This window comes from Podarcis liolepis (genome assembly GCF_965112155.1).
Source record: "Podarcis liolepis genome assembly, chromosome: 5".
Classification (NCBI taxonomy): domain Eukaryota; kingdom Metazoa; phylum Chordata; class Lepidosauria; order Squamata; family Lacertidae; genus Podarcis; species Podarcis liolepis.
The window spans coordinates 23,063,512-23,090,584 of NC_139556.1; the positions used below are offsets into that span (position 1 = coordinate 23,063,512).

Here is a 27,073-nt window from a genome sequence, read left to right on the forward strand (position 1 = left end):
TCTATATTGAGGTTTTAGTTTAAACTCAAATAAATTCTCCAATAATTTGTCTAATCAACTTTTAAAGCTATGTAAGCCGGTAGTTATCTCCACATCTTGTAGTACTGAATTCTACCAGCGTGTTTATTAGGAATTTTGTGCCTATTAAACTGCCAACTATTTAAAAAAGAACTTTTAGCTGATTAATCTGTGTTTTAACTGAATTAATTGATTAGATGTAAATCAATTTATAGATTATTTACAACATTTCCTCTGTCCTCTGGGCAGTTTACAAAACTCAGTAATAAAATAAAAAATGCAAGCAAAATAAATTTAAAAGCAATGAAAAACAATAGTACGTAACCAACAATGTAAAAATAAACACAAAGCTAGCATAAATCAATATGGCAACGTTACCATTCATTAGAACTAAATGCAACCTTTGTTCTTTGTAGGTGCAAACTTGTATTGGTTTTATAACTATTTTACAATAAAACTATTACCATGCACCAAAACCTGTCCCTTTATTCTGGACACATCAGCTGCTCTCATCTATTCACTCCACACCTCTCAAAAACAGACTTCTTCTCTTTATACATGATTGGTTTAGACCTAGTCTTTTGCCATCATTTCTGATTTGGCCCTTTGCCATTCCTGATATTAAAAGTAAATTTAAAAGAATGACTCTCCAACTGATGAATGTTGGGTTACTGGTTGCTGAAATGGATATACCCAAAAAAGACTAGTTGGAACAGTTCTTTCACTGAATCATTTGCCCTAATACTGACTTTCTCTGGCACAAAGAGCAGGAGGCTGCTAGCATGTTACTATAGCTCGCAAGCTCTGTTGTTGTTTAGTCGTTTAGTCGTGTCCGACTCTTCGTGACCCCATGGACCAGAGCACGCCAGGCACTTCTGTCCTCCACTGCCTCCCGCAGTTTGATCAAACTCATGCTGGTAGCTTCAAGAACACCATCCAACCATCTCATTCTCTGTCGTCCCCTTCTCCTTGTGCCGTCCATCTTTCCCAACATCAGGGTCTTTTCCAGGGAGTCTTCTCTTCTCATGAGGTGGCCAAAGTATTGGAGCCTCAGCTTCACGATCTGTCCTTCCAGTGAGCGCTCAGGCCTGATTTCCTTCAGAATGGAGAGGTTTGATCTTCTTGCAGTCCATGGGACTCTCAAGAGTCTCCTCCAGCACCATAATTCAAAAGCATCAATTCTTCGGCGATCAGCCTTCTTTATGGTCCAGCTCTCACTTCCATACATCACTACTGGGAAAACCATGGCTTTTACTATACGGACCTTTGTTGGCAAGGTGATGTCTCTGCTTTTTAAGATGTTGTCTAGGTTTGCCATCGCCTTTCTCCCAAGGAGCAGGCGTCTTTTAATTTTGTGACTGCTGTCACCATCTGCACTGATCATGGAGCCCAAGAAAGTAAAATCTCTCACTGCCTCCATTTCTTCCCCTTCTATTTGCCAGGAGGTGATGGGCCCAGTGGCCATGATCTTCGTTTTTTTGATGTTGAGCTTCAGACCATATTTTGCGCTCTCCTCTTTCACCCTCATTAAAAGGTTCTTTAATTCCTCTTCACTTTCTGCCATCAAGGTTGTGTCATCTGCATATCTGAGGTTGTTGATATTTCTTCCGGCAATCTTAATTCCGGCTTGGGATTCATCCAGCCCAGCCTTTCCCAAGCTCTAGGAGACAATCTAAGGGCATTTCCACAAGGGCCATATCCTCTACCACAGCCCTCTTAGCCAACAAGGCAAGCTGCTTTTAAATCTGAGTTGTAGTTTGTCTCATCTACTAGGAATGGTGATTTCCTTTCTAGAAAATAATTTTATTTACTTCTGGAACACCCATTTTGGAAGTGTGAGATGAAAATATATCCCCAAACAAATGCCCATTCATCCTTACATTCCTTGTCAATGGAGATTTTACTTAGGCGAATGGAGTCCAATAGATTTGAATCGAAAGGAAAATCAATGAATGTATGGTTGGAGTTGGGTTGTTGACAAATCCTTGATGTTTATAGGTTTGTTTTCATCATTGGCACATCAGTAGCACTGGCTTTCCATGCGATGATGAAAAGAGGAGTGAGCCGTATCCAGCTCTTGCGTAAATTGACCTGGAGGACTGTGATCTTACTCTTGATGGGACTCTGCTTCCTTAACTATGGACCAAGAGATGGTCCATGTAAGTATAATTGCCTTTCGGTCGTTAGTGTTTTTATCATACAATCACGTACAATATCCACACTTATCTTTCCTCCGTGCTTTCCAGGCATGGCTTGTGCTTTAAATCTCTATGGCCAAGTGCCCCTTGCTTCCTCCCCTTTTTTTGCTGTGGGGCATTGCTGGCCCTGCCCCCAGTGTCTCTGTGCAGTTCTGGGATACTCTGTCCAGTTCTGGTTGCTGCAATTTAAGAAGGATATTGAGAAGCTGCAACATGTGCAGAGGAGAGCGACCAAGATGATAAGAGTCTGGAAACCAAACCTTATAAGGAATGGTTGAGGGAACTGGGTATGTTTAGCCTGGAAAAGAGGAGACTGAGAGGAGATATCCATCTTCAAATATCTGAAGGACAGATGCATGGAGGATGGTACATGCTTGATTTCTGCTGCTCCGGAGGGTGGGACCCGAACCAATGGCTTCAAGTTACAAGAAAGAAGATTCCAACTAAACACCAGGAAGACCTTTCTGACAGTAGGTGATGTTTTACAGTGGAACGGACTCCCTCAGGACGTTTTGGAGACTCTGTTTCATTGGATGTTTTTAAGCAGAGGTTGGATGGTCATGGATGATTTAGTTGAGATTCCTGCATTTGGGGGGGGGTGGACTAAATGACCTCTACAATTCTATGATGGCTGCTCCCTCCCCAATCTTCTTGTGTTTAGAGAGAAGGTCTATGGGGCCTCGTGAGCAGATATGACTGAGTTCCTCATAGCAAGGAGACTTGTAACATGTTTGCAACCCACTTCAGATCGTCCTGCTCAGAAGGGGAAAGTGAAGAGCCTCCATGTGGCCTTTAGAATTCATGAATAGGACTATTTTTCCCCCCAATGGTGCATTATTATCTCCATCTGCAGATAGAAGATCTAGGCTTTAAAAATAATGAATGGTTAAAACCATTTATTGAATGTGGGACCCTACTATGCTTTCTAAAAAGAAGTCCCTGGTGATTTATTTTTAATTTTTGGACCTTTTGAGCAATAGTTGCTATAGTTTTATTAGCTTGTTTTGCTAAATACACAACAGTCTGCAACAGCAAATTACAACTTTGCATTCACCAGCAGAACATATCTAGTTATTGCCTATTAAAGTCCCAGCAGCTGGTGCTGGGCATGTCAACTGTTAACACTTTTCTGCTTTCAGCAAAAATGGCTTGCTAATTTAGTTTGGCAAAACAGAGAGGTACTTTTAGTGACAATAATCTGATCTGGAGACTTTTAGAAACAACAATTACCAGACCGGAGGTGTCTCATTTCTGCTGCCCCCAATGGCAAATCCTGTAAGCACTGGAAGTATTTGGGAAAGGCAGCAACCGTCATGGTGGCATAACACCCTCTGTGGATCATTTATTTATCAGAATTCTTTCTCCTCCCTCTCTCTCTCTTTTGGCTGTTACATGCAGCATCCATTTTCCAGCAGAAACCAAAGACAGCTCTTTTTATGCAGCCCAAGGGAAGAGAGAGAAATGAGAAGGAACTAAGAACTTGGCACTTAGATTAGATATGTTTGTGACTTTTTTATTTTTATTTTTTTGCAAATCTCTGCACTTCAGTACTGCAGGATAGCCAGTTCCAAGTGCTGAGTACTTATGGAGCCATTGTGGTGTCGGCTTTCAAATCCCGATCTCCACCCCCAAAATGCATTATGTTCTTGACCGTTGCCCTTTTAAATCCACAGTACAGTGCAGTTGGGGTTGCACATATTTCTTCCCAACCACGAGTTTCTGCTTTCTTTAAAGGAAGAGCTTAATAATGGAAGCCTTAATAAAGTTCTGTATCTGCAGGATTCTGAAGCTGGAACCAGGATAGATGTATGGTTTCCTCTGTAGAGGAAGACACTGTATTCAGATAGGTTTTCTTCAGAGTGTTGGCATCCATCTGTCTTGGGAGGAGTGCGCCTCTGTGCTATAGCAGGGCAGGATGTAAGAGACAATGGCAGTCTTAAAACCCTCAATCCAACTCAAAATATTCAATTAAATATATTTTCCTTCAGCTTCTAGCATAGACATTTCCTCTATAGCAATGCTAACACTCCTCCTCCTGCTTCTTCTTCATCATCATCATCCTTGCATTCCTTTTACAGGATTTACAGAGCAATCTCAGGCCTGTTTGCTTAGAAGTACTACTGTGTTTAGAGGACTAGGTTTCCCAAAGGTGTGCAGAAGACTATAAAGAAAGTCACCCCCATTGCTCTAAAAAGCACCCTACCTCAATAAGGTTATCAACAGCTGACAGTCCTAAACCTGAAAGAAGCTTTCGTCTAGTGAATAAGATTAGGAAAGGGACGTGAATAATTTCTGGCAGAACAAACAATGTTGAACATCACCTTAAGTAGAGTATAAATGGACTGCATTTTTAAAATGTAAAGGTATTTGGGTATACTAGCAGGTCCCAGTGTTAAAAAGAATTCAGCTAACAATGAATTCAGTGTTTGAGAAAGATACTTCGGCCTGGGAAAGTTTTGTCTGCTTGCAGTTTTAGCAGAGGACACTAATGGGTTTGAGACAGCATTTAAAAGGGTGTTTGGATGAATACCTTGCCTTATGATTTGTGTTGCCACAGAAACAGGGTGTGGAATTGTCTCCATCAGACCCTAGGCCTTATTCCATCTGAATAGGGCCTAGGGTTTGATGTATCCACATCTCAGTTCCTTACCTGTAAAATTGATGTCATAGTGACTTACTTCAAAGGGATAATGGATTCTACAGCATATCCTCCAAGTGCCCCGATTGTTCAGGCATAGTCCTGGAATCATGAAAGCCTGGCTTCTGATTTGATCCTGGAATGTCCCTGTTTCCCCTGCCACTGCTGCTACTGCTGAGGTTGAGGAGGAGGATGAGCTGGCCCTTGTCCCAAGAAACGGTGATGATGGCAGCAGCGTCTGCTAGGGTGTATCCCATTTCCTCTCTGTGGCCACCACTAACTAGCCTTCTCCCTTGGGCAGTTTGCAGCAATTGCTGGGGAGCAGTCAAGGAGAAAAGGCTGCTGTGACTGAAGCCCAGCTCCGCGTGATACGTTGGTTCTGAGGTGCAGACAGAGGGCAGGGCTGCCCCAGGTGGGAAGAAAGAGGAAATGGAGCACAGCGCAAGGAGTCTTGATTTATTATTTTTTTTTTAAAAAAGGTTCATGCTTCTGCGTCTAATATTGCCCGTTCTTCTGATAGAAAATGCTCTGTGGGAGACAATGACCAAAAAATTGGGGGGGGGGGGGTTGATGAAGGCCAGTTGGAGGGGAGTGAGAAATGTCCCTATTTTCATGTGAGGAATGTTGGAGGGTATGGTATAGTACTTAAAAGAATTTGAAAGCAGCGAAAACATTAGTAAAGAAAAACATTTAACAGTTAAGAATTTGTAGGATAAGCTTTATTATATGTTCCAGATATTGCTATTTATACTAGACAACAAGGCAGCCACCCCTGCAGTAACATAATTTGGGGAGAGGCCTTCACCTGAGCCAAATTCAGAATTTTAAGCGTGAGCAACAGGAAAATAATCTTAAGTGTAGGAAGTTTCTCTTTTGGACAGCTTTGCGTCTGAGCCCTACAGGTCTAGAATTATGAATTTTAAGCTTCCAGATTATATTTTATTATCTTCCTGATCCACTACCTCCCTTCTTCATTGGCTTTTGTGCTCAGATGTGTTTTGTACCGAGACTCCAAAAGAAATCTTGGAAATAATTGAACCAATTCATATGGCTGATTGTGTCTCATATTCAAATATGAAATGAAGAGAGGAAATGTAATAAAAGATTATATTTAATACCAGTACCTTAGTCTATGCCTGGCTGATTGGCATGATGCAAATTTTATCATACCTGACTCTTTCAGGGTTCTGAAAATACAATAATTTAATAAATAACTAAATGTGATTGAAAACGAGCTAGATGATATGTTGTGAATTTGACTTGAGTCTTCAGTATCTGCCAGCTGGCTTTGTAGTTTCCCAAGAGTAATGTGAAGGGTTTCTACCATGTATCATATGATCAAAAAACCTAATACTAACCCAATCACACCCCAGTACAATCTAACATTTTTTCGTAATGTGATGGAAACGGGTAATATTATACCACACTTTTCCATTTATCTGAATCAGAATGGACTTTCTCAGCAACGTTTCAATTCTAGTATTTTTTACACTCATCCCATTAGTCAAAGGGTCTTTGGTTGCCCACCCCCATTCATGCCAACATTTGTGTGTTTGAAAGGCAAGACAGGATTATATCTTTAGCAATACAGCGATTTCTTTTATATATATGCAATTTCAGTCCTCTCTGAAATGATTCCACACAAATACCCGTGAGAGCATAAAAGTTAGGGGAAAAAATGGTATGTCTGCAACCTAGCTGGCATTGCATGAACATAGGAACACGAGAAAAGCTTGCTGGATCAGGCCGATGGCCCATCTGGTCCAACATCCTGTTCTCACAGTGGCCAACTAGAAGCCTGTGGGAAACCAGCCAGCAGGGTGGGAGCACAAGAGCCCTCTTCTCTTCTGTGGTTTCCAGCAACTGGTATTCAGAACTGTTGCTACCTCCAACTGTGGCAGCAGAGCATAGTCCCTGTGGCTAGCGTTCATCAATAGTCGTGTCATAGCTAGTAGCCTTTGAAGGAGGGACGTCTTCTTATCAAAAGGTCAAAATTATAAATCTCCTCATTCCAGCACTAGCAAGCCAAGCTACATCCAGGACAAAATGTCAGGACTGTGGGGACTCTGTTATCTTTTCACAATTGAGTAAGGCTTAGCTGCAGGGCTAGGAGGAGCTGCTAGCAATATTTTGCTAAATTTACAGAATGCCAAGATTTGCTAGTATCTTATAGTGAGCTAGCCTATTGGTCTGTCAGTCCCAGTATGGTCTATCCTGAGTGGCAGTATCTCTCCAGAGTTTCAGGCTCAGAGATTTTTTTCCAGCCCCATTGGGGGCAGCCAATGTAAAGCCCTCCAGAAGTTGTTAGACTATAGTTCCCACCATCCCCAGCCAGCCCCATCATCCCGGCTAGTGTTAAGTGATGATGGGTGCAGCAGTCCAGCAACATATGGAAGTCACCACATTGGCAACCCCTGATGTAAATAATCAGATAAGTCTCCAGTGCTTACTCACCACAAGGAAAATGGACTGTAAAATACTGCCCCCTACTCCAAAATATCCTACAGCTTGAAATGGAGAGCATAAAACAAAATGATTGCCTTAGACAAATGACATTCCCATAAAATTTGACTTTAGTTCATTGTCCTTTTATTCGGAATGGCCAAGTTCCGCCTCCATGAGAGCAAATGAGAAAGCCAAGCACTCTTCAGCAGCCTCCTCTTCTGTCTTTGTCCCCTTTGTGCTTGCACAACAAAAGAGCAGTACATTAAGAATAAATGGCAGTAATGGACTGATGGGAATACTTCCCCTTTAAGTGGACAGCACAAGCTGGATGGAGCCCAGAGCTTTAAAAGTATGAAACCTGCTGATTAATCCTCAGATTCACTATTGTAAATGTAAGCACTTTAAGTTGCTGGGTGGCTTTGTGGAAAGGACAGTATTTTAGAATAGAGAACAGACAGCTTGATTGGGAGAAAGTTGAGACATATCTGAAATTGTCAAAATGTCTGGGCACCTCTAAGGAGACTAGCTAACTTTCATCTCTCGGTAGTGGTGGGCTGACAGGGAGGCAAAGACATTGATGCGCACAGGGCGCAATGAAGGTTGCATAGAGGAACTTTCTCCAAATGTTCTGTAGTTCATTGAGCGCATTGTCAGAGTGAGGCTGTTGATGTGGACAGCTATACCCAATTCCAGACCTGAAAGCGTTTGGTTTTTTGCAATCCAGGGGTTCTGCTGCTCTTGGCTGGAGGTGACACTGGGAGTTGAGCTGAAGCCTGATGTGCAATAGGCTCAAAGTGCTACTTCAAAGAGTTGGCCAACCAAAGGCAAAAGGTCAGCTCCTAGGATCTATGGTGAATCTAGAATTGCCTTCACCATCCTAGTGCCCTCCAGAAATTTTAAAATGCCACTCCCACTAGCCTCAGTCAACACGATAGCTCAGTTGGTGGAGCATGAGACTCTTAATATCAGGGTCGTGGGTTCGAGCCCACGTTGGGCAAAAGATTCCTGCATTGCAGGGGGTTGGACTAGATGACCCTCGCTGTCCTGTCCAACCCCACAATTCTATGATTCTATGACTGTGCTGCCTGCGACTGATGCGAGTGGTAGTCCAAAACATCTGCAGGGCACCAGGATGGCGCATACTGATCTAGAAGTCTCATACTACCTGTCAACTGCAAAGGCTATTCTTGCACCCATGTATTGCTTACTATGCCTGAAGAGGCTTCTGGGACCTGAATGCACACAATCACTGGACTCCAAGCCTTAGCCCATAAGTTTCTTGGTATTGGAACCAAATCCTTGATGCCTCTGATTACTCAGTAATTTTGGGCCAAATAGAAAAATATGTAACATGCATGATTGCAAATCATGTACTGGATTTCCCCCCTCAAATTGGGTCTTATATGTAACATTCAGCTTTGTACCTACAGTGTCATGGAGCTGGGCAAGGATTCCAGGTGTTCTGCAGCGTCTTGGATTTACTTACTTCATTTTGGCTTTGATGGAGACCTTCTTTTGCTTAAAAGACCTTGGCAGATATCAGGTGAGATGCAATGGGACTGAGCTTGGAAAAACATACCCTTGCTCACTTTTGAGTACCCAGCAATGTGTGTGGCATCCAGCTAGCCTCATATTATTAATGTCTTCTATTTTACCAGTTTCCAGGACTGCTGACTTTCTTACCTATAATCTCACTCTCTGGCACCACTAAATTTCAATCAGAAATAATCTCGATTGTCCCTTTACCTTGGCTACACTGTAACCAATGCCCTTGCTTACTCTCCTCTTGGTAGTGAGGTATATTATGCTCAAAGGTTTCACAAACTGAATCTCCACACAAGTTTTACAAGTCAGATAACTGGGTATTATTTACTATATGACTGTACTGAATATCTTTTCCCCCTGTTGTTAATAATGAAGAACTCACATGCAATTTTATTTGATCTTCCTTATACAAGCAAAAAGATAAAGCTGCTGAGGTCAACATTTACAGATGATAAAGGCAACCCACCCTTTACATAACTTAGATATTCCTTTATGCAGCTTGATTTTGTTAAATACCATGATCATAATAGTGGAAATTATTATTATTATTATTATTATTGTTGTTGTTGTTGTTGTTGTTGTTGTTGTTGTTGTTGTTGTTATTATTATTATTATTATTATTATTCTTCGGCTTGTTCTCTTGTATATGTCACCCACCCACCCACCCTACTGAAGCTGTTTTCCGTAGGAAAAACACATCGAGATTTTATTACATGCACCTTCTATCAAGGTTTTCTTGCGTACATGCTTGGGCTTCACAGGTTGAAGACAGAAGTAACATGTTGAGACAAGTGAGGCCACTTTGAAAGCACCCTCACTATTTTCAGTAGAAACAGACATTTTCTTTTCCGGGATGAGCTCTGCATATTTTCAATGCAGTTCAGTGTGAAGAATTACTAGGAGAAAATGGAAGGAATGTATTGGCTAGCACCTTCTCCATCACCAACTCACACAGCCCAATCCAATAGCTGTTTATGCAAATCCCGTTCAATAAAGGTGAATAATGAACATATGACATGCATTCGATTTTAAATATATATATTTAAAATGGATAGCTTGCCTGGAGACTGAGGGGAGGAGCTAAACCAGTATTTGGCTTTCTGGTATTGTGCTTATGTGTATGTAAGGCAAATCAGAAATCTGGAATTGCACTGGGGATGCAGGGCCATTTGTGATGAGTGTTTTGTTTCTGTCTTCACCCTCTGAAAAAGGGGGATGCTTCCAGTGGCTTCCAGTCTGAGAAGATCAAGACATAAATTAGAGGGAATGTTACAAATAATATTTCTTCATTGGCAAGCAAGTGAACTGAGTGACCTCATTCCTCCCTCCCTCCCTCCCTCCCTCCCTCCCTCCATTTCCTTTTATCTCTGACTTGGACAATCCTGTTTTAAATTTGGTTTAAATGCGTATTTATAGACCAGACTCTAGTGTCTTCTCCTAGTGATAATGATCAGCTAATAATGATAAATACTTTGCTGATGAGCTAAGTATGTAATTACACAACAGGCTGCAGTCACTCAATAGAGCTTTTACAAGCTGCTGGATAACTGTCTTTTAATAACAGCCTACATATATGTTTGCATTAGAGATGGCAATGGGTGTTGTGGCACAGGCCCCAAATTAAAATGATGTGTGCATTAATGTGGGGCAGATTTTATCCTTCCTGTTTTATTTGATGCTTCTTGGATCAGACGCTTGCATGAGATCCACCTTTGTAACCTGACACCAAAGGCACACGTTTAAAGATGGCTGTTCTCTTGCACATTCATGTTTGAAAAGATGCTTTCCAGTCCCATTTCATGCACAGACCAGACATCTCTCAGCATTTAGCAGGGGAAAGGGCTCCTTGAAAGTGAGCATCAAGGGAACACTTCAGTAATCCTAGCAGCTCTCCTGCATATATATATATATAAAACACCTGGCGTCAGTAAAGCCAACTCTTTATTCAAATAAACCAAAACAGTGCAGACCTAGTGATCCCAGCAACTCTTCCCAATCGGTCTTTCTTGCCTCTGTGAGGCAGTTGTGAGGACTGATGGTCCCCAATTTCCCACCACTCTCTAAGGCTCCTCCGCTGGTTGCTTCTCTATCAGCCTAAGGTACCTTTGTATTGTCTCTCATTGCTTTGCCCTCTTCATTCCTCTCTGTGTTCTGGGAGACCAGCGGGCAAGGGAGCTGGTCACAGCAGGAGAGGGAGACCCTATGGCTTCTTCAGCAGCCTGCCTCCACTCTGCTTCTGCTTCTGAGCTGCTCTCTGCCACAACCTCTTCCTGCTCACTCAACCCTATTGCCTCTTCATCTTCCAACACCTCCTCCTCCCGCTCTACTCCCTCTTCTCCCTCTGACCGCTCACCCTCATGCCTCCTATCACTGCCCTGGCTCTGAGCCTTCATCCTCTGGGAGTTCCTCTGGGGGTTCTCCTGCTGGTGCTTCCCACCACTCGTTTGCATCCAGCCAGTCCATGACACACACGGAGAGCATAGTAGATTGCATTGTCTATAGTCTTCACAACAAACTTTCCCCTGGTTAGCACATGGGAGATGAGACAAATAAAGTTCTCTCTTTTTTTGAAGGCATATTGCACACAGCCTGAACACATGCAAAATCACTGACCTAGTAGCTGGGCAACTGCTTGATAAATATGACCTTATGGCTTTTTATGAGCACTCAGCATGCTCATTCACCCTCCCTCCGTAGGTATGCCTAGGATTTGATTTGATGGCTTGTCTTCAGGGTTTTTTGCATGTGAATCAAGTGACGGAGACAGGAAGTGGCTAACATTCTAATTGCTGCTTTCACTTTCATGTAGTTAAGAGAGCAATTTCCTATTGATGTGTATGAAGGTGGGGGAAGAAAACTTTTGGGGGTTAAAGAGTGGTTCTGACACACATTCTTCTGGAAGTGGCCATATTTATTTTCTTGACCGAATCTCTGATCTTGTGAATTTCCTTCTCTTTGAAGTTTGGTAACTGGTGGGCTCCACTAAGGGATATCGTTCTCTACTGGCCGGAGTGGGTAATCATGGTGATCCTGGAGACCCTTTGGCTGTGCCTCACATTCCTGCTACCTGTCCCTGGATGCCCCAGGTAAGCAAGTCTGAATGCACAGTAGAGTAGAATTTTCGTAATGGAAAAAAGGGCATTCTATAAGTGTATTCGTAAAGGTCTTATTCACTATCATGAAAGGTCATTTCCTAAACAACCTATTGTATGAAGGGTACATAACTCCAAAAAGAGGCCAATAGTTTTACCCATTTTTCAAGTGAAAGAATATTCTCTGTGTACTCTCCCCCCTGCAACAGGATCTTTTTCTTTGCAGTGAGAGAGAAAGCACTGGAGGCTCATAGCATCTTTGTAACATCTGTTAATTTGCAAGCACACAATTATAGCTTATTGAAAACAAGCAGATTCAGAGAGCGGGCAGCAAGTACCAATCCTGAATCCCAAAGTGTGACATTTGCATCCTACTTCTGCCAACGCCAGCCAAAAAACTCCCATCTTTCCGTCTGTCTCAGTTTAAATGGCAACTGCTGTATTTTCTGCCACACACAAACACCACTTGTCAGGTAGATTTTCCGTTAAGGAAATATATTCCAGTTATTATCTCCAATTGAGAAAATATCAGCTGGTTAGCAAGCCCTGACCACTGGTCAGGTGACAGAAGGGGGCCAATGGAGTTGCAACTGGTGCTCAAAAGCTTTTAATTCTGAGTGGACTGCTCAGATTCAGTGCAAACTGCTCCCTGAGTGTCCGCCCCCTGACTATCCATGTTCCTCTTTCCAAGCCCATTTGCTTTCCAGCTTGATTGTTTGGTCAATATCTACTTGAGTTCAGACAGCCAGACCTGGTAGAAACATACCTTTGCATTACAATCCATGTTGGAAATAATTGGACCCTAAAGAACCCTCCACTCCCATTCTAAGTGACACCTGCCAGGCAGTCATTTTTAATGCCTTGTGTATTATTCCCCAGTACACTGAGCCCTTTCCCCAAGTCCAGTTAAAAAACATTTGAGAACTCGTCTGTCCCAGATTCAAGGCAGAATCTCACCTCTCCCTGTCCTTAGGGTTGTGCTGTCATTTCTCATTTCTTTGGACAGAAAATTGAAGGGCAGTGTCGGTGGTGTTAAATTTCAAATCCCAATTTTGGAAATGAGTGAATTTAGCCCCCTTAAAACCCTATTCTTTGGGAATTGTAGAAGAGGGAACAGGGCTGGCTTGCTGTGACTGATACATACCTAGTAATATACGCTGTTGGGTGTTTTTGGCTGTGTTTCTCAAGCTCTTTCATGTACCCCAGGACATGCATCCTTCAAAAAGGCACTGGCAAGGCAAGGCTGTCATATGCTATGTGTCCTGCTGTTTTATCATTTAAAATAATGATCTAGCCATCAGCAGACACAGCTTGAGGTGCATGCAAGGGATTGCAGAAGAGCTGTGTGAAATAGATGTATCAGTTTGTGTTTTAGTATGGGATCATTTGCATGTCTTAGTGAATAAGGCAAAGCTATATTGCTACCTCTTAACAATTCCCCCTCCCGTTACTTAAAACGAAGCAGAATAATTTTTTCCCCTTGCAGATAAATGTTGCTGTTATCTTAAAACAACAGAAGTGAAAAAGAAGCCAATCTTCTCTTTCGTGGCATGTGAAGAGAGAGAAAAAAACTGTGTAGGAAGAGTTGTTTATGGGAAACAATAACGTCCCCTACCCCATTACTGGTACTATGACAGTAACCTAGATTTTGCACCGGAATCTTACAAGTCTTGCACTAAGGGGAGGTTGAAGGAACTTTGGGTTGTTTCCCTATTTCTTAGTACCACACAAGTCAATGGAATGATAAAGTTCATCTTTCTCTACTCAACCCCATTAGTTACCCCATTAGAAAACGAAGTATTTTGAAGCACATTAGATTCTTCGAAACTTTTCTTCTTCAACTGGGTAAACTTTGTAGAGTTTCTCTACTGCTTGCACCTGCATGTTAGCAAAGATTTTTAATATGAGATACAGAGAAAGTCAATAGTTATTTGTTTATACATTTCATTGTACACGCCATACTTCTGCTGCAGAATTGATTTAAAGCCGGTGGTGATTGGTTGTCTATTAATGGTAGAGAGAATTTTTGCAAAATTGCTTGCAACAGGAAGTTAGCGTTCAGGTTCTTCTGATGCACCCAAAGTGCAATAAAAGGGACTTGTGACACCTTGATTTCAGTTGATTGGGAGGAAATGATATGCCACAGAAATACAATAGATAGAAAGAAGTGTTCTTGAATGTGTAAAAAGATGGATGCAGCTTGTTCCTCCATTTCAGATTGCTCATGACAGAGTGTGATTCTTTAATCTCTTTCACTCCGTGGAAGCTAATATGTGGCCATAAATCACACACATCAACTTCTCGAGGAATAAAACACTCTTTTTCCCAATGAACATTGGACCACGACCCTGAACCATTTAAGAAGAAATGCATGCTTTCATGCACAGAGGTGGAAGCCAGGTTTAACATGGCCACATTGGCTGTGACCCATTCTTCATTTAAGGCTATGATCCTGACCCATTCTTCATTTTGCATCATTTGTTGAAATGGTGTTCCTGCCGCCTTTTAAAAAGTTAAATTAGGAGAAGCCTAGCTGAATGAATTTTCAATACCCAGAACTCCTATGTTTTCCACTCTAAGCACTGACAATCTGGTACCAATTTCATGCACATATGTGCAGTTGTATTCGTGGAATCAGCTTAGCATAAAGTGAGTGATGGAATATGCATTCTACACGCTCTTAGAAGCTGTGCAGAAACTGCAGCTGGGGAGATGTGTGAAAAACTAGCTCCATGTTTTCAGATTAAGTTTTCTATAGCGCCAGTCATAGGCAAACGGAATTAAGTTGATTTGTTAAGTTTGTAGGATTCTTGGGAGGGTGTTCATTCTTACAAGTGTTGGTGAACCACATTAGTGGTTTTTTGGAGCGAGCCTTAGGAGTGGCTCATCCTCCTGACGACTTTATGAAATGCACCTGCAGTTTAGACACAACATGCAGAATTTGCAAACATACTAACTATAATGTTTGCTAAGGCTACTGTGTGCCTCAGAAGGCAATTTTCCAAGTAATGCTGGAGACAGATTTGAGTAACTGCTGGTTTGCAGTTTGCTAAGGGTGAGTAACCATTGCCTCTTTGCTCTAGTATTCCTTACTGCAACCCAAGATCGTTTTGCCACAGGCAGGATCTAATTTAGTTAAGTGAGCATAAAATCTCCCATATTCCATTTAAGAGCGTTACAAGCAGCAGACTAGGCTTCCCCAGTGCCCAGCAGCACATTTTTCTTAACCATTTCTTGCATAAGAACCAGCTAGAAGATGGGTTCACATTAGGGTTGCGATATGTCCTCTGCTTCCAGGACACATCCTCTTTATCATGGGCAGAGTCATCATCACGATCCATAGTTAAAAGTAGAAGTTGGCAAATGTCTCCTCTTTTTTGCTCTTCAAAATATGGCAAACCCAGAGATGAACACAAATGTCTGCTCACTACCATTTGGATTTTAGTTTGTCTTTAAAAATGCTATTACCGGTATACCTCTATTGCCACCCACAGCTATATTGTGCAGTTGCAGCCCTGCCAGCAGGTAAACAATACCTGTTTTCTGCTTGGAAAGCAATATTTGAAATTTGAGGGTTACATTCTGAGTGTATATACTTTCAGTGAGTAAAAGCTAAAATTTTGTTTTGTGAGAAAATGCAGCTTTGTTGGGGATGAATCCGCACAGTAAATATTGACACAATAGAAGCGGTTTTATATTCTAATCATGATACCATCCTCCACTGTTTTCAGAGACGGAAAAAGCAAAGGCACATCAAACATTTGAATTAGTAGAGATGTGTTTTGTAGATATTTTGCGGCAGATGGTACATCTCAATTAGGGAAGCATGTTTTCAGATTGCCGTATTCTAATGCATTTTAAAAATTATATCTCATTCTGGGGGAAGATCAGAGAGGCAACAAAAACCGTGATTGCCAGAATTAACAGAGCTTTTTGGCTTTCAGAGATCAAAAGGATCATTACACTTAATGGTGCATGTGTAGTAAATGCTATTCAGGAGTTGAAAATAAGCTCACTAATTCGTTTTCAAATTCTTGTCATATCAGACTGGTCTTGTGACGAAAAATAAAATCAGTTCCGGTGCTTGGAAAACTGACAGCTGCAATTAATATTGTGTGTTCTTTCTGCAGAGGTTACCTGGGCCCTGGGGGGATAGGAGATGATGGAAAATACCCCAACTGTACTGGCGGTGCAGCGGGGTACATTGATAAGTTGGTGCTTGGAGAGGACCACATATATCGCTACCCTACATGTAAGGTAATTGATTATCTGCAGGGCTGGCTTGGTGAAGTGTTTGTAAGTGCTAGGCTTATCTGGCCTTTGGCTTTTATATGATAACATCGCTTAGCCATTCCCTTCCTTCTCCTGTCAGACATTAGCCAGGTGCAGCCAAACAAAAGGAACACTTATTGTGGCACCATTATCATACTGATTTTTCCCCCTCACCCCCAGAGGATGGAAGAAATCTAGTGAGAAAGCAGTGTTAAGGTTTGACAGCCAGGAGTTTCAGAGTCAAGTTCACAAGCAATCTCAGCTCTTTGGGATTTACCTTTGCATATAATAGTATAAGAAACACCACAATTTAGCTGGACAAATGCTCTCTGTCTGTCCTGTCTCTAATCCAGATGTTTCAGGAAGTGTTAATACCTCTGTGTATTAAGAACATTTGACAGAGCATTAATTCCTGGTCTCTAGAAACTGATCTCCTTTTAAATACAGTGGTACCTCAGGTTAAGAACTTAATTCGTTCTGGAGGTCTGTTCTTAACCTGAAACTGTTCTTAACCTGAGGTACCACTTTAGCTAATGGGGCCTCCTGCTGCCGCCGCACCGCCACCTCGCGATTTCTGTTCTCATCCTGAAGCAAAGTTCTTAACCCAAGGAACTATTTCTGGGTTAGCGGAGTCTGTAACCTGAAGCATCTGTAACCTGAAGCGTCTGTAACCCGAGGTACCACTGTATAATTTTCAAGTTGCTGGGTATATAGATCAGGCGTTTCTAATTTCTGTATCCTTGAAGGGCCACTGTGATCTTCAGAGAGTCACCCAGTGCCTAAAAGTGTATTTTGTTGCATGAAACAACTTACCATACTTAACAGCAGTTCTGTGCTCCGTAGTAAGAAGCTGGCATCATCTAGCACCTTCCAATGTTCAGCGCTTTATATACATTTGCACATGACATGCAAAATCCAAAAGGGAGCTGGGACATTGAAAAGTGGAGCACCTGCCTTGCAAACATTCATCTTTTTCTGAAAAGTTGTGCGTGAACTTTTTGCTTTCCCCCCTTCAGTGATAGAACATCTGCTTTGCATGCAGAAGGTCCTCGATTGAATCCCCGGGACCTCCAGGTGGTGGTGAGAATGCCCTCTGTCCGAACCCTGGATTGCTGCCGCCATTCAATTTAAGTAATGGTGTGCTAGATGGACCCATAGCCTAACTCAGTATAAGACAGTTTCCTATGTCTTGTTTAGAATTTAGGAGGACTGTTAGAGGCCTCTTAAAATCCTCTTGATGGCTGTATGTGGCTTAGCAGGCTACCAGCTGGCCATTTTTGAATAGACAGAAGAAGAAAAAAGCAAACTAGCTTGTCAAACACAGTGGTGTTTAGATCTTCTGTCATTGGGTGCCTTGTCTACAAACAGAACTACTGGCACTGGCAAGAAAATGCTTTCTATCTGATACTTTGGAGGCCCTAGACAGCAACTAGTTTTCTTAAGAGGGTCAGGGCGCAGGCTAATGAGTTACCAGTTTTCCCATAAAGTGGCTGCAATAAGCCCATCCCTTCATCTGCCGTTCTGATGAGGCAGTTGGCTTCTGGAATGCTGAAGGAACACTGTTGCTGTGGTGATGCTAGGAACAGGAGTGGCAGACCAACAGAAGTAAAGACAGTTGTGGGAAGAAACCAGGCAGTGAAAGGAGGCTGAGTGGCAGCGTGGGACTAAGAGCCTAACCTGGTGACAATGCTATGCTGGCAAGTCTCACAAACTACATTGGCTGCTCTCTCCATGTTCCTTTTTAACCTCTGGATTGGCAAGTTAGAGAGGCTAGGTTCGCCTCAAGGACAGCTAAGCAACAGTTCTTACTGTCAGGAAATTGTAGATTTTTAGTTCTGTATACATTTTTGCTCAATTTCTCTGTGGAATGATTTAGATGGCTATGCACAAAAAGGCAGTGCTAGAAGGCAGTGAAGTACAGTAAAATTCTAGGTATACAGTGGTACCTCGGGTTACATACGCTTCAGGTTACATACGCTTCAGGTTACAGACTCCGCTAACCCAGAAATAGTGCTTCGGGTTAAGAATTTTGCTTCAGGATGAGAACAGAAATCGTGCTCTGGCGGTGCGGCAGCAGCAGGAGGCCCCATTAGCTAAAGTGGTGCTTCAGGTTAAGAACAGTTTCAGGTTAAGTATGGACCTCCGGAATGAATTAAGTACTTAACCCGAGGTACCACTGTATAAGGATCAGGGAGCAATGGGAAGCTCTGGGAAGTGTGTTGGTCTTGAATCTCTGAGCAGGCTGACTTTTCACAACCCTGTATCAGAACAGTGGCCCATCTAGCTCCGAATATTTATTAATCCTGGCTAGCAATGGGTCCCCAAATCCCCCCCCCATCTGATATCCTTTAACTGCCAATGCCACAGAATTGGTCAAGGACCTAATATGAGGCAAGGATGTGCTCTTGGTGAGAATCAAACAGTATTTTAGTGAAATTTTCTCTCTCTCTCTCTCTCTCTCTCTCTCTCTCTCTCTCTCTCTCTCTCTCTCTTTGCAATTTTGCCCAATATGCAGATTTTTGCAAAGCAATTTCCCCTAATATAGTGCTCCCCCCGTTATTTTCACTAATACATGTATCTTATGCACACTTTTCTGGCATACATGTGATTTTATACGTGTTACTTGCATGTGTGCAATGATTTGAGATCAGTAAAGCTGGAAAGACTTGAGGAGGACCTCTTTTTCCTCATTCCCTGCTTTTAGTTGGCACTTCTCCCCGCCAACCCCCCCCCCCCATAACTGGTATTGTCAAAACTTCTGCAAAACTAGATACGCGATCTTAGTTTGAAATCTTACTGAATTCTGAATATTCATGGCATCTCTACGAGCTGGTGATCTGTAGTGTCCAGCAGTGGCATAAGGCAAATTTTGCTGTGTCCAATAAATTTATAATGAAGTTGGCATAGTAGAGTGTTCCCTCATTATGGATGGATGGATGCTGCAGATTGTCAGCTTCCCATATAGCTGCTGTAAACCTCCCAAGAGTTTAAAAACACCTTGTGAAAGAAGCTGACTGGTAACCACCTCATGTCTCAAAACTGTAACTAGACTGCCATTTCAATGGGCAACTTGTTGAGGCTTCTGTGATGATGATGATGATGATGATGATGATTACTACTACTACTCACATATTTTCTATACTGTTTTATATTTTATGTTCTTAATAAGAATGCTATATTAGCTGCTATCAGTGTTACAGATTTATATGATGCCTGCCTATTCCTAATGTTATTGTTTTGGTTATTGCTTCAAAATAAACTGGGGGAGGGGGGATGAAATGAAGCAAAAAATTATATAACATTTGTATTTGTATAATTGCTTCAGAGAAAAGATTTGGATCAGAAGCGAACATTGGGGTCTCAAATTTCAGGGGTGCATTGTGCCACACCAAAATTCATCCACCCTCCCCAAATTTCATACTCCATTTTAAATCTTGGTTGTGGTGTCCCTTGCAGCCCCCCCCCAAGGGTCCAGGCCCAGTGCAACCAAACTGGTTGCGCTTCCCTAAATCTGCCTCTGTTTGGATGTCTTTGGTATAGAAATGGTAATTTATTTTAAAAAGGGAGTTACATTTTTCTGGCACAGGATAAATGAACAAATGAGCCGACTGCCTCTGAACTTCTTGCATTAATGACTGTGTTTGATGCAATGAATAGATATACATATTTAAGGAAGTGAGACAATTTGGATGTATGCCACATTGTCTTATGTGGCCGACATTTATTTTGTGACCTGTAATATCATAAATTGAGAGGCTGCCTGCTGTTTTAGATATTCGGAGTTTTGAGTAACCAAAGCAATGTTTTCTTTCCTGTTAGGAGCTGTACAAAACCACTCAACCTTTTGATCCTGAAGGCATTTTGGGTACAATCAACTCCATTCTAATGGCTTTCTTTGGACTTCAGGTAATTTGGTGTGTTAAAAGTGCTGTGGTCAATGCACTGTACACACGAGGTTCTTTTGGATTCACATGACCAGATTTTCCTCATCTCACACAGTAGCAGCCATGGGCAGTTGGGTTGTGAGAAGGTGCACTCTACACTGTAGAATGGATTCCTCATTCCTTAGCTTTGTTAGTGTGTGTGATGGGCAAGGGACAGTAATAGGACCAGTTTGCAGAGCTATTTGAAGCCACCAGCTGGTTATGGAATAATGGAGGAAGGGCAGGCACATGGAACAACATTGTTCACCAGAGACAAACTGCACATGATGGATGTGCAGTCATGTGGATGTGACCCCTAGGTTTTTACCCATAGCCACAGTAAAAAGCAGCAGTCTGTTCCAGATGTTCATGCTGAGAAGAAGGGCTGCTTATCCCGTTACCTGTGGGTGTTTGATCTCATTAAAATTATCCTGTCTTGAACTGCCCGTCCCCCCCCCCCATTGGATGGATACTCATCTCTTCCCCGCATGGAGCAAAAGGTAATTCAGATGGGGAAAAGTGCCACCATCCTCCTAGCCCTCCCCATGCATGTACTTGCCACAGCTGCTTTGGGTATTTTTTAAAAAAAACCTTTGGGAAAAAACATTTACTTGGCTGATCATCATGTGTAGCTTGACGCTTGAAAAGCATATCCCCCAGTGAAGTGATGATGGTACACTCTGTTCCTGCTATTGCATTCCCTGGGAATGAAATCTGTCTTAATGTTGTGTCAGAACCAGACCACAGAGGCCAAAGGGATTTATCTATTAGTCTGATGTAGGAAAATGATTCTGAAAGGGGAACCATGAATTGTCATCCTCAGGCACATCAGTAGAACTTTATGTGGGGGACAGTTATGAAATAATAATAATAATAATAATAGTAGTAGTAGTAGTAATAGTAATAGTAATAGTAATAGTAATAGTAATACCCTACCAATCTAGCTGGGTTGCTCTCGGTGGCTTCCAACACATATAAAAACGTCAAACATTAAAAACTTTCTGATACAGATACCTTCAGATGTATTCAGATGTGTTCTGAAAGTTTTGTAGTTCTTTATCTCCTTGACTTCTGATAGGATGGCAACACCTTTGCTCTATAGGAGTGGTGTTTTTTAATGGACCCTAAATATGTTTATTTGTTTTTCTGTCCCATCTTTCCTCAAACAAAGAGAGAGCAGCTCCCATGGAATTTCCTAGTAGACCCCCATCTGTATACTACTAGCCAGATTCAGACTTGCGGTGTTGAACTTCAACAATGGAATACTGCATGGTATTCTTTGGGTCCAGAAATGTTGATGTTGAAAGAAAGATCTGTAGGCAGGAATCTGCAATTATTTAGTATCCTGCTTTTGAGTCTTTCCTGTGTAATCCTTGTGGATTTTTTCACTGCAGGGCAACATTTTCCATATGGCAAAAGCAACCAAGCAACTGTAAAGACCGACAAATTGATGGTGGCATAAGCTTTCCTGGACCAGAGTCCATTTCATCAGATGCCACAATCAATTTGTTCATCTCTAAGGTGCTGCAAGACTCTTGGTTGCTTTTGTTGTGATGGGCTAACACAACTAGTCCCTCTAGAAATATTTTATATGTAGAGTTCTCTGTGTAAGAAACCAAGTTGCATCAGAAACAGCTTGTGTGGACCTTTTCACTTTGTGACCCTCCTGTCTCTTAATATTGCCTGTGAAGTGACTTTATGAGAAAAAAGAGGCCCAGCCATTTTGTGTATAAGCCCACAATGGATCAATAACAGAGAGGTGTTCTTTTGTTTTGTTTTTTTTTTAAAAAAACAAGAAATCTTGTTTCCTTTTTAGCATTTTTTAAAAAGATATTAATTTGTTTAACAGATGCTGCACATCATGAGAACATGAAGTAAACCGGGTAAAAAGCACAGCCTCTTTTTGTATGAGATGTTTAAGAAAATTGGGTGTTTCGTAAATACATGGAAAAGCTGCTTTTTAAAGGCGTCTTTTATGGCTCCCTTGGTCAGAGGATAGTTACCCGTAGAATTTTGAAACCCAAAGCTCATTACAACTTTATGGGACTCTTGTTTCCTAATTTTATGAGCACAGTTAATTCTCAGGCTTGTATGAGGTGTCAGGTCTGTCAGCTGGGAGAGGCAGAGGGAGGATTACCAAACAAGTCTGAGAGGCTCGTTCCCCCACAATGTTCCTCACTGGCTCTCAGGACCCTTTCAGCAGAGTCCTCCTTCAGGACAGCTGCTGCCTGACATCATGGTGCAGGCTAGAATTCCCTGCAGATGTTTGCTGTGTAATTTGCTGAGAGTGGTTTTTGAAACCAGCCGGGTATTGAGACTTCGGTCTTAACCAATTATGGCTGTTAAAGGAAGAGCTTTTCAAAGCTGATCAGCTTCCATGAGTCAAGTGAGGGAAAGGTACATATGAGATCTGCAGGAATGAAAAATAGTGGCATACACAATGTGGGACCATTTGTCTGTTTTTGGCTCTTCATAATTTCTACTCTGACTGGTAGTGCCTCTTCAGAGTTCGAAGCAGAGTCATTCCGAGCCTGCCAAGCTTTTGCCCTGATCCTGCTATGCTTGTGTACAATAGGTTGTGTGCCTGTAGCTCACAGATCATTGTTATGGTGCTGATCAGCTATTCAGGGTTGTAAGTCACTGTGGCTTGACCAGGGCAAGATAAAATGACTAACAAATTGAATAAATAATAAAAAAATACTAATTCAGGAAAGGAGCGGGCAGAGTGATAGTAACCAAGCCTCCACTTCCAAACATCTAATTGGATCTCTCCCCAATTTTCTGATTAGAGCTGGTTCAGGAAAGAAACCTTACATGTAACTGGTTGCGTGCTTCTCCTTATCTGCCTACTTCTGTACAACACACGCCCTATAAATGTCTCTAGGTCTGCATGACTGATACAGTGCAAATGCTTATTTAGTGCTCCTGAGGAATATTTTTTATCTAATAATGGTGAGACTTTTTCCATTTGGTGGTTGTACTGATTTCTCCTTCTTTCTGAAGGTAATTAGGCCCTTTTTATTCTGTCTGCACTCAGTTCTCCGACTGTTATGGCTGAACTGTTAAGAATGTGCTCTTGATATTTGCAAATCTTGTAGTGCAGCAAATTTCTGCAATCCCTATTCAGTGATAAAGATGGTGAGATGTGTTGAAAACTCTCTAATGGATAGCACTCACTCAGCCAATGCTTGTGGGGTGGCTCTGTGGGACATTTCCCTTATTTAGCCATTTAAGTTATCTGGGCAGTATTCCATAGTAACGCTTATATTTTTTGTGCTTTGGCTGGGCTTCTATAAAGCATTGTAAAGTGTTAATGGTGAAAACATGTGCATTAAACATCCCAGTTTAGGTGTTTTATTTTTGTTCTCCTACACGTCATGCCTTCTTTCCAATGTTTTAGCTCCTGCTGGAATCAGTAAGGTAAAATAAGCTTCACTTTGACTGCTTAAATCCTCTTATTCCTAAAGAAACAGCTGCACAGTTGGTGATCCTGTCCTGACCTACTGTGGCAGCAAACCTCACTGTTAATGACAGAGACCACCTCCTGGTGATAATCATTACTAGTGCAGCACAGTTATTTGCTCTCTATTCCAGCAGAAGACTGTGGGCAGGCACAGATGTAACGTTAAGGTTCTCTTAACAGTTTCCCTTCTGCATTAGAGGGGCAAAATGTGTGCTTTGTATGGAACAGTATTCTGTTCCAATAGTATTCATGTATTGGCGATGCTGTTCTATGGTATCTCCATTGCCACTTGCAGGGTCACCTGCCTCAGTCTCACCTGCCTCAGATGTAATGGAGATATAGAGTTGGGTACCATCTCCATTACGGGACGCGGGTGGCGCTGTGGGTTAAACCACAGAGCCTAGGACTTGCCGATCAGAAGGTCGGCAGTTCGAATCCCCGCGATGGGGTGAGCTCCCATTGCTTGGTCTCTGCTCCTGCCCACCCAGCATTCGAAAGCATGTCAAAGTGCAAGTAGATAAATAGGTACCACTCCAGTGGGAAGGTAAACAGCGTATCTGTGTGCTGCTCTGGTTCGCCAGAAGCGGCTTAGTCATGCTGGCCACATGACCCGGAAGCTGTATGCCATCTCCCTCGGCCAATAAAGCGAGATGAGCACCGCAACCCCAGAGTCGGTCATGACTGGACCTAATGGTCAGGGGTCCCTTTACCTTTACCATCTCCATTACATTTGAGGCAAGTGAGGCTGTGCAAGCCCTGGGCTGGAATCTGGGTGCCATGGTGGGCTGGATGAGGGTGAGTAAATTGAGCTTGAATCCTGGAAAGATGGAGGCCCTGTGGTGGTGGTTCCTATGTCTGGGAAATAAGCCAATTTCACTCCCTCTGAAGGAGCAGGTCTGTTGCTTGGGGATGCTCCTTGATCCATCTTTGACAACCAGGGGCCCAAGCAACCTCTATGAATAGGAGAAAGGTAAAGGTAAAGGTACCCTTGACTATTAGGTGCAGTCGCGGATGACTCTGGGGTTGCACGCTCATCTAGCTCTATAGGCCGAGGGAGCCAGTGTTTGTCCACAGACAGCTTCTGGGTCATGTGGCCAGCATGACAAAACCACTTCTGGTGAACCAGAGCAGTGCACAGAAATGTCGTTTACCTTCCTGCCAGAGTGGTACCTATTTATCTATTTGCACTTTGATGTGCTTTCGAACTGCTAGGTGGGCAGGAGCTGAGACCAAACAACGGGAGCTCACCCCATCACGGGGATTCGAATTGCTGACCTTTCAATCGGCAAGCCCTAAGCTCTGTGGTTTATGCCACAGTGCCACCCGTGTGCACCTTCTTTAAAAACCTCACTGGCTGATAGGGAAGTACTTATGGCTTCAGCAGCATTGTGATCATGCAAGGCAACTTTCTGTTCACTACAGCACGCTAGTATTAATTTGATACCTTGTTGTTTCTAGAGAGATGACATGTCATCTTTTAGCTACCATATTTTTCGCCCCATAGGACGCACCACCACATAGGACGCACCTAGGTTTTTTTTGGGGGGGGGAATAAAGAAAAAAAATACCCCCCCCAGGCACGGGGCTGGCGCGGGGGAAGCCCGAGCTTCCCCCGACCCCAGCCCCCAGAGCAGCCTGCTATTCGCAAGCCTAGGGAGCCGCTCCGGTCTCCCCAGGCTTGCGGAGAGCGGCGCGAAGCCCAGGAGCGCTCTTTAGCGTGCCCCAGGCTTCAGAGTGCAGGCAACTCTGCGCAACCCTCCGGAGCCTGGCGCTGCTTCGCGCTGGGCTCCCGAGGGTTGCGCAGGGCTTCGTGAAACCTGGAGAGCAAGAGGGGTCGGTGTGCACCGACCCCTCTCGCTTTCCAGGCTTCAGTGAAAGCCTGTATTCGCCCCATAGGACGCACACACATTTCCCCTTCATTTTTGAAGGGGGAAAGTGCGTCCTATAGGGCGAAAAATACGGTAATTCTGCAGCCTTCAAATCCATTTCTTTTCCAGAGAGGCTGTCCTGATGTCACTAGGAAATAATGAATTCTGGAATAATGAATTGAAGTTGGATGAATTTGTTCCTCTAGGAAATATTATTTTAAAAAATGTATACCCCCATCAGCTGCAGTCAAGTGGCATTTGTTCTGCCAATATTATTTAGATGGTGGTATAATTTTTCGACAACAAACAGGCAGAAACTTTCACTCACACTCCCCAAGCATAAAAATTGGGGTTGTTATTAATGCATATGGAAAATTAGTTTTGGAAAGGAGAATTTTCCCACACTTCTGAATAGCTGTTGAGTGAAAACTGCTGATTAACAGAACACAGCCTCATTGCCACTTCAGCTTTGCCAATTGCCATGACTGTAATATTGTCTTCCCACCAACAGTAAAATAAAATTCCCATCAGCTACAGCCAGGGCAATGTTTGGTCCCATATGCTGTGCTCTTCAATAAGCAGAAATCCGCCTTCATAAAAACAGTAAGGCCGTCCAAATCCAGGCCTGGATCACATCATTCACTCAGGACAAAATAGTCAATCTAATCAGTTTTGCCTCTGATACCTAAACTAGTTGAAGGATGATTTTCAGTTCTACAAATACTACCGCAAGTCATAAATTGTGGGGAAAGGTTTCTACTAGTGAGAAACATACTGGGCTGGACAGTGGCGGAGTAAGCTGCATGGGTGCTCGGAGCGGTGGCCATGCAGCGCACCCAAGGGTGGCCGATCCGCCACACAGGGGGCGGGGCAACCTTCCGCTGCAGCAGTGGTTGTGCGATCCTCCACTTGTAGTGGGATCCTCCGCTCATGGCTGCATCAGTGGCAGGATCCTCCGCTTGTGGTGGCAGGATCCTCCACATAGTGGTGACATTTTGTTATAACTGGAAATCGGAAATGTAATAACTACAGGACTCACGCTTAAAGCATAAGGGAGAATTTTCATGTGAGTGGACTGAAACGACTGTGAGGCAATAGGTTTTCAGGTTTGTTTCTTTAAAAAACAGTATTTATGTTTATTTCATGTGTTATAATCTTTAAAACACGTGCATAGTAAACAAAGATTATTATTATTATTATTATTGGTTTGATTTTTTTAAAAAAAATATGTTTATTGAAAGGCAGTGGCTGACAACATCAGTCCTTTTTTCTTTTCTTTTGCAGAACAATAAAACAAATACATTTCCTAAATTGAGATAAAGCCTTGATGAATTGGGAAGTGAAGATGATAAGCTATGCTTCTTGTGGTCTCTTTAATTGTATTCATTCGAAGTTCTCATTGGCAGGAAATTACATCAACCACTAACTCCTTTTACAGAAGGACTATATCTGATAAAACAGGAGGAAGGGGAAAAAAATCTGGCAGGCATCTTTGAAAGTAACTTTACTCCTCTTTCAAATGCCTTTCAAATGCACTCTGACGGAAAGATAGGCATGTAATTTTATGAAAGAACATTCAGACAGCTGTGAGCCTGAATGCTCACGTGCTTG

At 42.6% G+C, this 27,073-nt stretch overlaps 1 protein-coding gene across 4 annotated transcripts in view; it reads left to right on the top strand.

The window, feature by feature from the left end:
• LOC310706525 (heparan-alpha-glucosaminide N-acetyltransferase-like) overlaps nucleotides 1–27,073 on the top strand; it is a 167,584-nt gene that overhangs the window by 106,270 nt on the left and 34,241 nt on the right. For all 4 annotated transcript variants that reach the window (XM_083502652.1, XM_083502654.1, XM_083502655.1 and 1 more), the window contains 5 exons: nucleotides 2,017–2,177; nucleotides 8,730–8,842; nucleotides 11,806–11,930; nucleotides 16,067–16,193; nucleotides 20,028–20,114. In XM_083502652.1, the coding sequence (XP_083358778.1) occupies nucleotides 2,017–2,177; nucleotides 8,730–8,842; nucleotides 11,806–11,930; nucleotides 16,067–16,193; nucleotides 20,028–20,114 (613 nt within the window). The remainder of the gene's footprint in view (nucleotides 1–2,016; nucleotides 2,178–8,729; nucleotides 8,843–11,805; nucleotides 11,931–16,066; nucleotides 16,194–20,027; nucleotides 20,115–27,073) is intronic.